The 16249-nt window shown below is 38.4% G+C and overlaps 1 protein-coding gene across 49 annotated transcripts in view; it reads right to left on the reverse strand.

The window, feature by feature from the left end:
• CAMK2D (calcium/calmodulin dependent protein kinase II delta) overlaps positions 1-16249 on the reverse strand; it is a 237221-nt gene that overhangs the window by 23734 nt on the left and 197238 nt on the right. For 28 of the 49 annotated variants that reach the window (XM_038400285.2, XM_038400273.2, XM_038400272.2 and 25 more), the window contains one exon: positions 14388-14436. In XM_038400285.2, the coding sequence (XP_038256213.1) occupies positions 14388-14436 (49 nt within the window). Of the gene's footprint in view, positions 1-4883; positions 4968-14387; positions 14437-16249 lie in introns of all 49 variants that reach the window. The other 21 variants (XM_043513727.1, XM_043513724.1, XM_043513726.1 and 18 more) reach the window with 1 other exon arrangement.

Consider the following 16249-nt stretch of genomic DNA (forward strand, 5'->3'; position numbering starts at 1 on the left):
GTTTGACACTACTATAACTTAAATGGAGTTGCATTTGAAAAACAACTGTACAAATGCAGAGGTAAACTCAGGTCCTTACATTTATAAAAATGAATTCACTGGTGCAGATTGAAGGTTCAGAGCAGAAACTCATTGAAGTGGAACATGTGTGTTTGCATCTGCCCTTATTTTAATTCAAGATTAGGTGCTGGGAAATGACCATATACAACATACACTGTAAACTGAACACTAGCCTAATCACCACCACATTATACGTCTATTCTTTTTTATGCCACATTTCAGAAGTGAAGATTATGTAGTATAATGGTTGTGACGTTGCACTCCATAATGTTTTGTGGAAATATGCTTATGAGTGTGAATTTAATGTAACTGAATATGCTTTATGCAAAAGGTCTCTTGTAAGGTATCATTACGAAGTTTATAATCTACTGTGTTCATCCTGTTGTATGAACAGATCATTCTTTTATCTGAAACTAGGAACATGAAGTATAACTCTGAGGTCCTATTGTAATTATGCAAAGTGTGGGCCATTAATGGTGGTTTGGAAGCTTGATGGCTTCCATTGACTAGGACAATTGGTTGTAAATGGTCTGTTTACTTGCAAACCTTCCGGTGTAGGTGTGGGCCAGCCCTGGAAGAATGGAGGTTGGGGTCTCACAGGACATGTGAACATGTCATCTGATACTGGAATCCATCTTAAACCTGGTGCTTTTCCATTTAGAAGGAGGGGTGAGGATCCAGAGAGACAAAAGATTCCCACCTTGTGCCAAAGATATAAAAGGGGGTGGAACAGAACAAAGGGGGCTGCCAGTCATAAGAAAACCCCTAGTTTCCAACTAAGACGTCTGCAGCAACTAACAAGGACTGTACCAGGGGAAAGGATTGGGCCTGGCCTATGAAGGAGTCTAGTCTGGGAAAGAAGCTTATTGGAACATCTCTGAGGATGAGATTTTACCTGAATCCAGTTTCTTAGTGTATTAGGCTTGGACTTGTGTGTTTTTGCTTTATTTTGCTTGTGACTTACTTTGTTCTGTCTGTTATTACTTGAAACCACTTAAATTCTTCTTTTTATACCTAATAAAATCACTTATGTTTATTAGAAAACCCAGAGTAAGTGATTAATACCGGGGGGAGAAAACAGCTGTGCATATCTCTCTATCAGAGGGTGGACAATTTATCAGTTTACCCTGTATAAGCTTTATACAGAGTAAGACGGACTTATTTGGGGTTTGGATCCCATTGGGAGCTGAATGCTGGAGGCAGGTTACCTGCTGAGCAGTTTTTAGTTAAAATCTGCAGCTTTGGGGTTGTGGACCAGACCTGGGTCTGAGTTGCAGCAGGCTAGCATGTCTGGCTCAACAAGGCAGGGTTCTGGAGTCCTAAGCTGGCAGGGAAACTGGGCTCAGAGGTAATTTCATCACTTCAGGTTACAGTCCCAAGGGGAAAAGGAGTACTTGTGGCACCTTAGAGACTAACAAATTTATTAGAGCATAAGCTTTCGTGAGCTACAGCTCACTTCATCGGATGCTGTAGCTCATGAAAGCTTATGCTCTAATAAATTTGTTAGTCTCTAAGGTGCCACAAGTACTCCTTTTCTTTTTGCGAATACAGACTAACACGGCTGCTACTCTGAGTCCCAAGGGGGTCTCTGTCTCCAAACCTAACACAATTGTCACCCTTAAAGACCTGCAACTGTCTTAGAAAATGCTTTAGATATCTTGACTTTATCCCAGTAACTGTATTATTCCAGGTATTTCCTACAGTAAGTATAGAACAGGGATTCTCAAACTGGGGGTTGGGACCCCTGAGGGGGTCAAGAGGTTATTACATAGTGGAGTCGCAAGCTGCCAGCCTCCACCCCAAACCCCGCTTTGCATCCAGCATTTATAATTGTGTTAAATATATAATAAAGTGTTTTTAATTTAAAAGGAGGGTCGCACCCAGAGGCTTGCTATGTGAAAGGGGTCACCAATACAAACGTTTGAGAACTACTGGTACAGAAAGTACAAATGAATACTGCAGATACTGAGATAATTGCAGACGCTTAGCTATTTTGCCTACTGTAATTCTGGAAAGTTCTTAAGGGTAATCAATGTATATATCTTGAATTATGCAAGACATAAACACCCTCTTGAATACACAACTCTGTAGAACCAGCATGTTTTCTCCATAGACTTGCAATACTTTACACAAAGCTCAGGACTGGAAATTAACTACCAATCTGATATACTACCATGAAGATTAACCATGTTTTCAAGAATCATTGCCAACGTGGGGATTTAAACTAATACATTTTGTGTTGTGAGCAATCAGATCAGTTATAGCAGGCTATCATTATGAAATTATTTTGCATACAGCAGATGGCTGTTTAATAGCATTATGCCATTTCTTAAAGAAAATATCTGTCTTATATAAGCACTGTGAGAAGTTTTTTTGTGAGGGGAGAAGGGGTTAGGGAGCTAGTGTGTTTTATGTTGCTGGGGGGAAGGGAAGAATGGACTGAAGTAGTACAGATTTGTTAAGATTGTTAATACTATATCCCTGCACACTACAGTACAAGACAGCCAAACTAATCCACTTCCTACAAAGACTGATATTACTAGTGGTCTATGCATAGTTGAAATCAATAACAAAAGTACATCTGGTCATGTGAGATGTTCTTTACTTTAGTGCTTCTTGTGCTGGACAGGTGTCCGCAGTACACCATGACGCTTTCTGTAGCCCATCTGATTGATATATTTTCTTTGTCTTGCTTTTGCATTTTCTTTCCCCTCCAATGCTATTTCTATGATGTGAAGTCTATGATGGAGGAGATGGTATGATGGGATAACATGATTTTTGCAATTAATTGATCTTTAAATATTCATGTAGGATCCCCAATGGCCTGTAATGGGATGTTAGATGGGTGGGATCTGAGTTCCTACAGAGAATTCTTTCCTGGGTATCTGGCTGGTGAATCTTGCCCATATGCTCAGGATTCAGCTGATCGCCATATTTGGGGTCGAGAAGGAATTTTCCTCCAGGGCAGATTGGAAGAGGCCCTGTTGGTTTTTCGCCTTCCTCTGTAGCATGGGGCATGAGTCACTTGCTGGAAGATTCTCTGCACCTTGAAGTCTTTAAACCATGATTTGAGGACTTCAATAGCTCAGACATAGGTGAGGGGTTTATTGCAGGAGTGGATGGATGAGATTCTGTGACTTGAATTGTGCAAGAGGTCAGACTAGATGATCATAATAGTCCCTTCTGACCTTAATATCTATGAATCTATGCAGTTGCAGGTCAGCTGAACTCAGCAAGTTCCATCAGTTAGAGCAGTTTCCTTCAACATTGATTCTTTTCTCTTCCATCTATCTATTAAATGCCCACATCTAAGCATTCTGCACATTATTTAGGAAAAATGTATTAAGTTACACCAAGTGGCAGCACAGGTGTGTTCTAGCCAACTCCCCAGTGCCACATCTGTTTCTAGATTAGATCAGCAAAAAAGCGCACAAGCTCCAAGAAAGTGAGATATAACCTCAGCAAACGTACAGATCCATGCACAGTAGGGTCATCTTATTATTTTGTTCCATAGATGCACAGTGGTTTACAACTGGATAAAACACAACTGCCTTGCTTCTTGGAGCTACCTTTCAAGTAGCACAAATTATTTGATTCTCAAAAAGGATGAAGATGCAACATGTTGTTCATGCACCCCATAAAATCAAAAAGCATCTGTATGAGGAGTTCTTGTGGCACCTTAGAGACTAACAAATTTACTTGGGCTAGAACCCACTTCATCAGATGCATGGAAAGTACAAAAGGAAAAGGAGTACTTGTGGCACCTTAGAGACTAACAAATTTATTAGAGCATAAGCTTTCGTGAGCTACAGCTCACTTCATCGGATGCATTAGCATCGGATGCTGTAGCTCACGAAAGCTTATGCTCTAATAAATGTTAGTCTCTAAGGTGCCACAAGTACTCCTTTTCTTTTTGCGAATACAGACTAACACGGCTGCTACTCTGAAACATGGAAAATACAGTAGCAAGTATAAATACACAGCACATGAAAAGATGGGAGTTGCCTTACCAAGCTGGAGGTCAATCTAACAAGACAATTCAATTAACAGTAGAATACCAAGGGAGGAAAAAAATCACTTTTTGGTGGTAATGAGAATGGCCCATTTCAAACAGTTGCCAAGAAGGTGTGTGTAACAGTAGGTGGAAATTAGTATGAGGGAAACTAGGTTTTGTAATGTAAAAACCTCATTTCCCCCATACACCCGTGTAGCCTAGGTCCAGGAGTTCAAAACTTCTCTAACAACTGAAGCCAAGGCACGTGATTTAGTGACATTCATAAACATAACAAATAATTAATTTGGTGGGTTATTGCTCGGATGCTGTTCAAGTTGATTTGTACAACTTTAAAGAGAGGAGCTGTACAGGGTATATGCAAAGACCTCAAGACTGATCATTCCGTCCATGTCACCAGAAATTCTAATTCACCCTAATTCACATGAAATAATTCTGTTCCATACATGGACTGCTTTTCTTATGTCAGGCTCACCACACAAGTTTTTTTCATTCTATTCTTCAACACAGACATTTTGCGCAATGGAATTGGATTTTACCCGGCCCTCAAGACAGATTTCAGGAATGATTTCCTTGGAGCATTAATCTGCCACACAGATAACTTACTCTTTTCCAGAAATATTAATAGCTATTTACTATAGTAAATGCTGCTGATTTAACTAAGGAACAAAACAATCAAATGCAAAACCCACCCAAACCATAGTATTTTAAACAACAACAAAAATAATGATTAGTCTAGGCCAGATCGCAAAGGTCTTTTGTCAGACTGTGAGATGGGGGCCATCTCAACTGATAGTTTCTCTCAACTTACACAGCACAAAGGAAGGAGTGGATTGGAAAGGCTCAGACTCATGCGAGTGACTCTGTGAGTTTATATTTTCCAAGGACTTGGCCGCTGAATTGATGGAAAGAAACACAACATATGAACAAACAAAGATGAAGAGGTAGAGTATGATCAGAATCCTCAGTAGACACTGACAGCAGGAGCGGCTGGTGGGGCACAGCAAAGATGGTGACCAGTGAGATGAAGAAGCAATGGAAGAAGAGGAGTGGTGAGCAGAACATAACCTCTCCATGTCACCCTCCTTTTTGAAAGCTGTATGTGGGGCATGGAGATGTGAGGGAAAAAAAAAGGCCAAAAAATGGTAATTTAATCACAAACAAATGGATAAAATCTCTGAACACAAAAATAACACTAACAATGCATTTTAGGGAAATGAGGGTTGAGGTCAAGGACAAAGATAGTGGTATCAACAAATGACTCTGTTCAGATGCCAGTGCTAAGTGTCAATCTCTTTAATTGGATACTCTGATATGATGGGTTTGAAAAGAGCCATATTCTTATAGTCTTTGGGTCTTAAAAGACTAGTTTTGGGAAAATAATAAGTAAGCCAAGCAACAAACAATATATAATTCAACCTGCTTAATTTAAATTGGTTTTTTCATAGAATTTTAAACCAGAATAAAATGAATTCAAATAAACAAATCATATGTAAGCATGCGTTTCCTGAATGGATTACATATAAAAGGTACCCACTATATGGACAAATTGAGCAGTGCAGATGAACCAGAATTTTTATCTGCTTTTGAAAATGCCCTAAAGCTCAGCCCTTTTGCCCGTGGGAAATCATCACACTTACTATTGTTTACATTGATCTATCCTCAGGGATACACCACCATGAGAAATCTAGATATCCAGACCATTTCGTATTCAACAAATCAACTCTCTAAAGCTTAGGTGTATTACTGGCAAAAAAATAAAGAAGGTATTCTACAACATTAGTGAGAAAACATATCTACCATTCTTACATTGGAGAGATGCTATTGATGTGTTTTGGGCTCACAGTCTACCTTCATAAAGGAGGAGAAATCCCACAGATATTCCTGTCAGATGCCCTGTGGGTTAAATTTTCAGACTCGTCTTCATTTCCACAGCTGCAATTATTTCTAGGTCCCTTTACTACCACTTGGATGTCAACATAGTTTATGGTTACAGCCATGTTCTTAGGTGTCCAAGTGCCCTAAACTGGTAGAAAGGATTTCATGCACAACATTTGTCTCGGTATATATTTTTAAAAATCTTGTGCTGTACCACTGTCTTATAAAGAAAGTTTCTATTAAAATTCCACTTTTAAAAATACATACCTATAAATGGTACATGGATATGATTTGCTGACCCACATTTACTTGCAGTATTATTTTTAAATGGAAACTATTACATTAAAATGTATGAAAAATGAACTCTTGCTCTGGTTTCACTGCCTGCAAATTACAGAAATACCTCCCTTCTAATACAAACCAGTAGCACAAGGCCCTGATACACAACGTTAGAATTGGTCCTGCATGCCTCTGATGAAGTCAAGGAGTAAGAATCTGCGCTTGAAGACAGATTTGTGAAAGCAGAATTCAGGCTGTCTTTTAAAATATTCAAACCTCTTAACTAGCCACAATGCCTATATACATTCACACATGCACATGCACACACATGCTGAGCATAAAAAGAATCAGCCAGGAAAATTTTAAGTCTCTCACAGATTCATAATGCCCACATATCTGAAATGCTGTCTGTAAACACTCAAATCAATAACTTACGAAATAAACAAATTAACTGATGACAAATTAAAAGATTTGTGCATATCAGAAATTGAGTATGTCCCCCTGCATTTTGGTTGCTGCTCCATAAGTGTACAAATGGGTGGGGTAGGGGAAGACCTTATATGTGCACAAGAGAAAGCCACAATCCTGCTGCTTGTGCACAATGTAAAAAAAATGGGGGCATGTTACCTTCAAGCACTTGTAACACCCTAAAGGGGGCATTCCAGGTTAGGAGTGGACCCAGAACATTTGTACATATGATGCATCTCTAAAAATAAGCTGGGTGTAACTTCTCTGAGTGCTCTTCCCAGAATCCCCGAAGGCATGCTAACTTCTTCTTGTCTCCATAGGTAGAAAGTTTCCAGCCTTTGCCTCTATTGTGGTCAGCCTCTACAAATCCCTTAAAGTGGCAGTAACTACAAAAGTCACAATATATAAGCAAGATATGCCAGCTTATGGGACCTTGCATAATGCAGAGCAGCTATTCCCCTGACTCATTCTAGCAGTCAGAACAAGTGGGTCCTATCTGCTTTAATCCACGATATAAAATAGTTTGAATATCACTCTAAGGTAGAGGGAACAACGGGCAAAGACAGAGAGGTGCTGCCAGGAATCCTAGGAACAGGCAAACACATAAATATACTCAAACTGGCTGGAAGTTTACATTTGTTATTTAAATGAATAATAAATAATACTACTACTCCCTATATTGGATTAAGTTTGTGTACTATGTTAGGAGCAGGATGGGAGTGGTACCTGCTGAGTCTAATAGGAACTTGTACAGTATTCCTGAACAGAGAGGTGCTAAACAATGAGAAAAACAACATCAGAAGAGGATTCCTCAAGTCATTGCTTCCATTCAGGAACTCTTTCCAATCTGCCCCAATATATATGTATCTTATCAGGTATTCTACTTGAACACACAAGCAAACTTTTATTGCTGCACTGTAATTAACTGGCCAAATGTTAGAGAGTCATTCCAGCAGCAATGTTAATGAAACAGGCACATTTCAAAATTCTTCATTTTTCAATCAACAATACATCAGCTCCAGCCAGATGAGCTGTTCCACATATTTATTCTCCACAAAGAATTTAAAATGATATTTTGTATCTCAACAGCCTCAGTGATAATAATATTCTTCATTATCCTTTGGGGCTAGAGGGATAAGTGGGTCCACAAAAGGGTCAATAAAATGTAGGAGCCAATAGTGCCTAACAGGGACAACCCTCAGTAAAGGGTGGTGCCGATGTGGGAAGTTGGGGAAGAATTGTGACTCAGAGAGGCACAATGCTTCCTGGAGCACTCCAACATGCAAAGGGACTTGTCTCTTCATGGGAACAGCTTCCAGTCTCCCTACACCCTCACCTCTTTCCTGCCTACTATGTGGTGTTATACTTGCAAGGGCACAAGGAAGGAGGAGACTCCAAACTCTGGGCAGGGGAACTCAGGAATAGCAAATGGGCCTGCCAGTGTCTGTAGGCACAGTCATCTTGTGCTCTCTCCACCTCATGAAATGGAACTGAATAGACTGAGTACAACACAGCAGCATTATTGAGTTGTTTCAGATGCTTATTGTTCTCCCTTGAGAAGACTGCTTTGTGACACCTGATAACAATTTTGTAATTAAGGTCATTAACAGGAGTTCTCTTATGTCCTTCAGCCAATTTTCTACTTTTCTCTTTAATTTAACCAGGACACAGAAAATAGGCATCTAGGGCTTGATTTCTATGGGAGCAGGAGCAATGGAGACCATTTCAATGACAGGACAGCTTAGAAAATAAACAGCTGTCAAGCCCTTGCTGCTCTGCCCAACAGTTTTGCTGCTTAGTTTCTATTGCATTTGTTAACTGCTCCGTAGCAGAACCAGGAGCAGGACCACACTCTCTTCTAACTCAGACATGTATTGTTATTATCCTTCCTATCAGGAAAGAGCAAGTATAAAGGGTATATAAATCTTTGTTAATTTTGATATTAAACAACCAAATAAACAATCTTAAGAAAAACATTTTTTTAATTTACGTTATCTTATAACTGCACTCCTGGATGAGCTAAATTTCAAACAAACTTTTTAGCTAAATTATAAACCCAAGAAAATATGGCCTTACATATACAAAAAATTAAATTATATAGTTAATGAGGTTAGTTGCTAAACTACACAAAATGGTTTGAAGGAGGATATTACAAATAAAAGTAAATTGCACCGCAACTATTTTTCTTCACATCAATTGCAGATAAACTTAATTGTTCTTCAAGCTATTGCTTTCCATTAACCGAAATTATTATTATTATGCTGTTATTTAAACTGAGAAGTTATTGGTTGCTAATATACCTGAAGCATGCTCAAGTCAAGGTAAATCATACACTGAAAATTTGAGAACAGAAGGCAACATCAGTGACTTAATTAGTTAGTTCTAGATCATATACTACTAAAAAGCATAATTTACTATTAGATTGTAACTAGCTATGCATATGTGTGAAACTGAGGGGAAGAGAGCACAGGAAATCTCCTCATTACCCCTCGTACGACGAGTGAAAAAATTTACCCAAGTGCAGAGGGCCAGCGTAAGTCTATGAACTACTAGTCTCTCCAGATGTAGTGGGAAAAGGAGTGGAGAGAACAATAGGCAGTGTTAACACAGTTGAACAGGCATAAGGAGTACACATGATGAAACCTTTCCAAGATAGTAGCAGGGACCATCGTCCCATGTGTACTCAACAAAGTCTACAATGCCTCATGCTAGGGCAATGTACGTCTCTGCTTCTCCTACTGAGTGGTTGTGGCTTTACAGTCACAATCTAGTATTCAGTGAAACTTTGAGGACATTAGCCCTGGTTTTGATTAGGACTTTCACTCTCTTGACAAGTGAGGGGTTAACTGTAACAAACCTCCCAAGATCCCATTTACTGATACAGCTAGTATCAAGTCATCTGTATTTCTGAAATCTCATTGTAGTCTGAAAAGTCGCTATGTGGAAAAGGCACATCTTGTTAGGTTTTACATCTGCTCCATGTGCATGCAGAATTGGATTTGTTGCCTTCAATGACTAATAACTTCTTAGTACTTTGTTTCCTGTATTTTACTTGCAAAGTCAACACAGCTAAGAAAGAGTGAGCTACTGATTCAGCTAGGAGAGACTGGATTATACTCCTTCTCACACATTATCATCACAATTGTTTTCTAAGTTCCAGTTCTAGCACTAACAAGTTTCTCTTCTTGAAGACAATGATGTTCCGCATGCATAATCAATGAGATAATTTTCTTACTGGTGATGTTGCTTGAGAAGGAAATAACCTACCCTGATTTTCAGGCCTACGGTTCATTTTGCAAGGCTGAGAGTTAGAAAAATGCATCTTTTTTACTTGTAAAATGAACATATTTGTTATTAGAGAGGCAAGGTGGGTATTAGAGACCCACCTTGTCTCTTTAATATCCTGTGACCAACACAGCTATAACAACATTGCATACATATTTGGCATGGAAGTAAATGAGAAATGGAAAATGTGGACGCCATAATATTCTTTTTACAGAATCAAACCACACTTCAAGAAAATTGATCTAACCTATTCCCAAATTAAGTGTTAATTTTGGCTTTCTAAAATCTCTTCTATTGGAGTATCCACTATAATTCCCATATTCTCTGCAAGTATTATTTTTATCATGACTGAAGCAAAAACAATAAAACTACATGGGCCAGGAGAAAAATTTGATGAGTGACATCATGGAAGTGAAAATTTTCCTTTTTTGATCATGCCTTCTGCTGAAGTTCAAGAGTATTTTATGGCCTTTTCACATACTACCCTTTCTTCTGCCAGCTCTTTCCTACATACCTACCATGTCCTCAGACACTTGTTCTGTGTGCTACAGACAACTGAAACACCCTGAGACCGACGCAGAAAAACATGGGACTTTGTTTTTTATTCACACTTAATGTTATGTGATGACCAACTTGTGTTAGCTGTATTAGTCCAACAACTTTTTTCAGGGATTTCTCTCTTTTGGAAACAGTGAGAGTATCAAAGCAAAATCCTAAATACAGTACTACTACTTTATTTTCAAGTGGACAGTGACACACTAAGCAAAACTGTACATTGGGAATTTTCTGTAGCTATACTGGTTCCTGAAATAACAGGGCCAAAGGAACTTCTTTACTCTGCATTACACGTCGTTAACTAGATTGTTCAGCCATCTCTGACTACTGCATCAAGGGTGGTATGATGTTGCAGTCCATCCTCCAATCTTCTAACTGTGCTCTTCTCCACCACATGCATGACCATCTGCATCCTACCACACAATCAGATGGTGAAGATTGGGCTAAGACACTACACCAGTCACACTGTGAAAATTGGGCTAAATCAAATTTCTGCATGTGGCAGCCACTCTGCCTTTTCCTCTCAGCAGTCTGTTAAGACTAGTCCATGATCCGCATCCAAGGTTGCAAATAAGTAATTGTAAATCAAGGCTTCTGAAGTTTGCCAGCACTCCTGCCTTTCTATTCCAGAATACCTGCCACTCTACGAAGAAATAGCAGTTGGCCCTAATGTGCCATTGTTCATCTGAAATTGGCACTGGGCTGGCAGCATGAGACAGAAGTGCATGAATGGCAAGAGGATGTTGTGAAGACAATCATGGCAAGTCAACAGGAAATGCAGGTGTAGGTGATTTCTTCTGGAAGTGGGTAGATCTTCTGATAGAAAGTATGGGTTGCTTATTTGCAACTGTTGTCAGATTTGTATTCAGCAGGTTGTTTTCATCCATCATAACCGTCCATGCAGTTTTATGGGAGCTATATGTGCCTTCACATATAAATCAGATGTTAAAGTACAGCAAAGATAACCACTAACGATATGAGTGGTTGTGTTAATCTCCGAAACAATGAGACGCATTTGCCAACTTCTGCCCCAAACTGTTGCATACTGCTCTACAGATGCAAGAATACCAGCCCCAGGACTGAGGTGAGTAAAACATTTGCCTCGGCTTCCAGGAAGTTCCTGCTAGTCTCTGGATCAAGTAATCTTTTACTTTACATGTTCTAAATGGGACTGGTATGTTAGGTCAAGGTCCAATTTGACTCCTAAGTTAGTGACATCTGGCTGGAAAGGGAGTGAATGATCCTCAACACAAACTGTAAGGGGCTGATTGGCCAGGAAATTATTCAGATGGAGGGTTGTGGCCACCTTCTTAAGACTCACTTAGTGCAAGTCACCACTGATGGAGCTAAGTAGCCAGAGAGTTCATGTCCTTGCCGAATCACTCTTCAATATTTTATAGATTACTACCCATGTTGGTAGGTCATAAGTACCTATGGTGACAAGGAGAGGCATTTCCATTTTGAACCACACCATAGGCTTACAGAAAATAGTCTGCAGAAACTTAGTGGTCAGCCCCACATGCTAGACAGTGGTGTTTGCAGTTGACAAGTCTGCCATAATGGTGCAAAGGTGTGTTCAATATCTTGTGCTAGGTGAATGACTTGATCTTAGGTGCACCATTTGTCAGGCTCTAGGTTTTAGGCAGTCAGGCCTGGTGGTTGGAGTGGTGGTCGAGGACAGGTACCAAGAGTCAAAGCTGGATGTAGATTCAGGACCGGGCTGAGGGCAATGCTTAAACCAGGATACGGGGATGGGCCATAGATAAGAACTGGGGTCAGAGTCTGTAGATAAGCCAAATCAGGATGATAGTGGAGTCCAGATGCAGGTCGAAGCAGGGCTGGAGTCAGTCCAACAGTCTGGGAGGGAGAAGGCGGATGCATGGCTGGAGCAGGTCAGGAGCAAGGTTGGAATAGGGTACAGACAAGTCTGAAGAGGGCTGGAACAAGGCTTAGGCAAGACTGAGGCAGAAACAGGGATAGGATTGAAGACACGCTTGAACCTTAGGGCGCCTGTAACGCTGTGAGGCAGCAGGAGAATTCCTAGCTGAGTGGTGCTGTTGGCACAGATTAAGGCAACACTCCCGAGCATCAGTATAGACAGTGCTTTATTGCCGGGAGCCCGGCTCCCAGCGACAAAGCTACCACCGTTGGTTCGGGGTGTTTTTTTTTGTTTATTTTAATCGCTGGGAGAGTTCTCCCCCGGTGATAAAGCGTGTCTACACTCCCCAGGTCACAGTGCTGCCTTGGCAGCATTGCCACGGCCGCGCTGTAAAGTGGGAAGTGTAGACATACCCTAACTTGCAATGAGATTGAAATACCTGTGCCGTAGGGGTAATTTGACCTAGGCCCTGCTGAGGGATAGGCATGCCTGAGCAATTGATGGACCTGTCATCATCCTCTTTTTTTATAACCAAGTTTTTCTCTGGAGACTACATAGGTATTTCTGTCTGTTTGAAATAAATGATCTTGTTGAAGTGATAATATACCAAACCATACAAACACTGCTTAGTAGGAGAACATTGTTACTTGAATCCTGGGGTAAGATTTTATAGCACACAAAATAAAAGTGAAACAGAAACTATATACCTCATTAAGCAAAAGAACTCTGTCTAAAAAAGACAATATATAGGATATCACCAGGTTACTGATGTTCATTTGAATGCCAGCTCATAAACAATGGAATGTCCTACTAAAGAATTATCTTATCTTGTATCTCTTATTACATTTCTGACTTGGAGATAATAATGAGTCCTAAAGCATTACATTATCAGTCCCTTACTCTGGCAACATCAATTACTTTATCAAACAAGGATACTGCATGCTCCATTATCCAGAAATAAAACAACAGTTTACCAAACACGATTTGAGCAACTGCATCCACTGAATCAGTTTCATATTCTAAAATGTTCTCTCAGTCTTGAAGCTATTGAAAACTCCAGCATCTTAGAATCTATATTTTAATGCATATTTCTGCTAATAAACACTTTAATAGTGACACCCACAGACATAACACTTCTAGTATAATACAGTGTAAAACCAGCCCAACACTCTAATGGTTAATTAACTAAGAAATCTCTTTTTCTTACTACTTCCCCTCTTATTTTTCAACATGTCCCTTCTTACTCCTGTTTCTGTTTTGTGGATCCACTATAAATAAAATTTTGTACTTAAAGCTAAAAACGAATGTCTTATATGAAACATATAATACACAAGCTGAATACACCGGTTTTAAACCCACAAAATGTTATTAAAATAAGAATGAATAATGTCACAGCATAGAATTTAAAAAAGAAAAAAAACCTTAAAAATAATCAAAAAGATTGCAAAGTTAAGAAGGTAATTGTGCAGAAAATTGAAAAGAAAAGAAAAAGGTGACTGAGGTTAAGACAATTATAGGGCCAGAATACAAAAGAAGCACAAAAAAAACACTGGCATCTGAACAGAAATGTTTTATAAATGCTGATCTGAAAAAACGCATTAAACACACATGAATTAAAGCATGCAAACAAAAAAATTCAAAATACGATATACAAAATGAAATTTAAAATAATATTAAATGTCATTAGTTTTTAAATATACACCTTCTACTGCCATAATTATAATTTTAGATGACAAACTTCCTTAATTCCAAAATGCTACAGAAACGGTACATGTAAAAGTTAGACTATCAAAGTCAGATTATCCAAATCAGAACTTAACATATAGAACTTCAGCAATGAACATAATTTTCAAAAATAATAGTATGTTCTCCTTGGATTACTTAGGAACTCCCTCCATCTGGCAGATCAATAAAACCTACTGAAATATATGCATGTAGCCATGGTTTTGCCTTTCCAACTGTTAATCATACCTTTCACATCTTCGTCTTCAATAGTCGTATTGGAACTTTCTGTTGACTCCTGTTGAGAAGTAAATACAAGTGAAATGCATAAAGTGACCCAGCATATTATTCATGCACCTATGAAAATTACACTTGGTATTGTACAGATCATGCAAAGCCTTGAAGCAGGCTATGTGGATGTAATTCACAAACAAATGGCCACAGGGATTGAGATGTTTGTACCTGAAACTAAATGTCAATAATTTTCATCCATTTCAAAAGGGAACATTTTTATTAAATGTATTTCTGGCTGTCCAGTTTTTGAATGTCACACGGATGTATGGGGAAATATAAAAATATCTTCATGAAAATGAGTTAACTTGTTGGTTTTTTTTACATTCTACTAGACAGAGTATGTCTGAACTGTTATATGAATTACGTCAGCCAAATATTAGAACTTGCCATTTTAAGCTTCATGAATATCAACTGTGTAAAATAAGTCATTCCATTTGAGCTTTTAAGTATAAAGTAAGCAGAATGTTGCATTTCACAATTTAAAGTACTACTTCTGCTGATATAAGAATTCATGCAATAAACTGAAAGGCTCCCCTTGATTTCAATAAGAATTGGATCAAATCCATGATTGCATTTTTATACTCTCCTTATGTTAAAAATTTTCAGAGAGAGTGCAAGTTACTGGAGAGGCCCACAACAATGCTCCTAGATAATCTAGATATCTTGAAGAAATATTCTTTAACCAACCAGCCAAACAGAGGAATGACTTGTCCATCAGACAGTTGTATTGAAATCTTTGCAATATTAAAAGGCAAGGCTCTTATCACAATTTTTATAAGATATTAGAAATGTGAAAAATTAGGGAGCACACTTAAAAGGACAATGTCAAAGGTAGTCAAATTTGACCTACTCTTTTTCTCCTAATTTTTTTTTCAGAAGATCTACTTTTTATGATTTTTAAAAATAAATGCTTTGTTGCAAATAAAAAAAAAGAAAAAAGAAAAAGTCAGAAGCAAAATACTCAAGAGTAAAAATATCCATAACAAGCCAGTTTACTTCTGAGACAGAAGGGAAAAAAATAAGATTTATTTCAATCTTCCGAAGGGTTACTATACACATTAATTAAATAAAAATTTCAAAATACTCTGACAGTGTCCTTTTGTCTACTATGAATTCACAAGACAAATCAAAGAAAAGTTTCAGAATGGTTAATGCATTATTCAAATGTAAAAGAACAAAATTATATGCAGCAATGAACCAACTAATCCACACATACAAACCAAGCTTAATAAACCATCATGCTTTTCCTATTGTGAATGGTGTTAGACTATTCACTCCACATAAGGGAAATACCATGCTCTATCATATATAGTACCTAGAAGAAAATAAAAACCACACACATACAAGCAGGAAACGTCATGCACAAGCTCACACGAGAGATATGGCCAGTAATATGGAAGCATCCACTCCAGTTGTCATGCTAAAATATTTGTTTTTGCAGATAATGAAATTTAACAGTAACTTTCCCCATAAGTAGTTTTCCTGTCCATGTTATAACTTTTTGGGACATAAAATATCTAAATTGCTATGAATATATAATAAAGTCAAGTAGATGTAGTCATGCCAAAGAGCTCCAGTGTTTTGGTTTTTTGTTTCCCTTTGCTGGGCTTTAGTAAAGATTTGACTAAAATTAAAATGCTGGCGGTACACTGCCTATTAATAAAACATGGGAGATGAAATATGGACCATGGGTGCAGAGAGTAGTTGGTACAGTAGTGAAATGAACACCACAACTTATTCTTACCCACAAACTATAAAATAAATAATCAAACAAAGAAGAGAGAGAGGACTACAATATGCACAATTAACACTTTTTC

Source organism: Dermochelys coriacea, chromosome 4, assembly GCF_009764565.3.
Source record: "Dermochelys coriacea isolate rDerCor1 chromosome 4, rDerCor1.pri.v4, whole genome shotgun sequence".
Classification (NCBI taxonomy): domain Eukaryota; kingdom Metazoa; phylum Chordata; order Testudines; family Dermochelyidae; genus Dermochelys; species Dermochelys coriacea.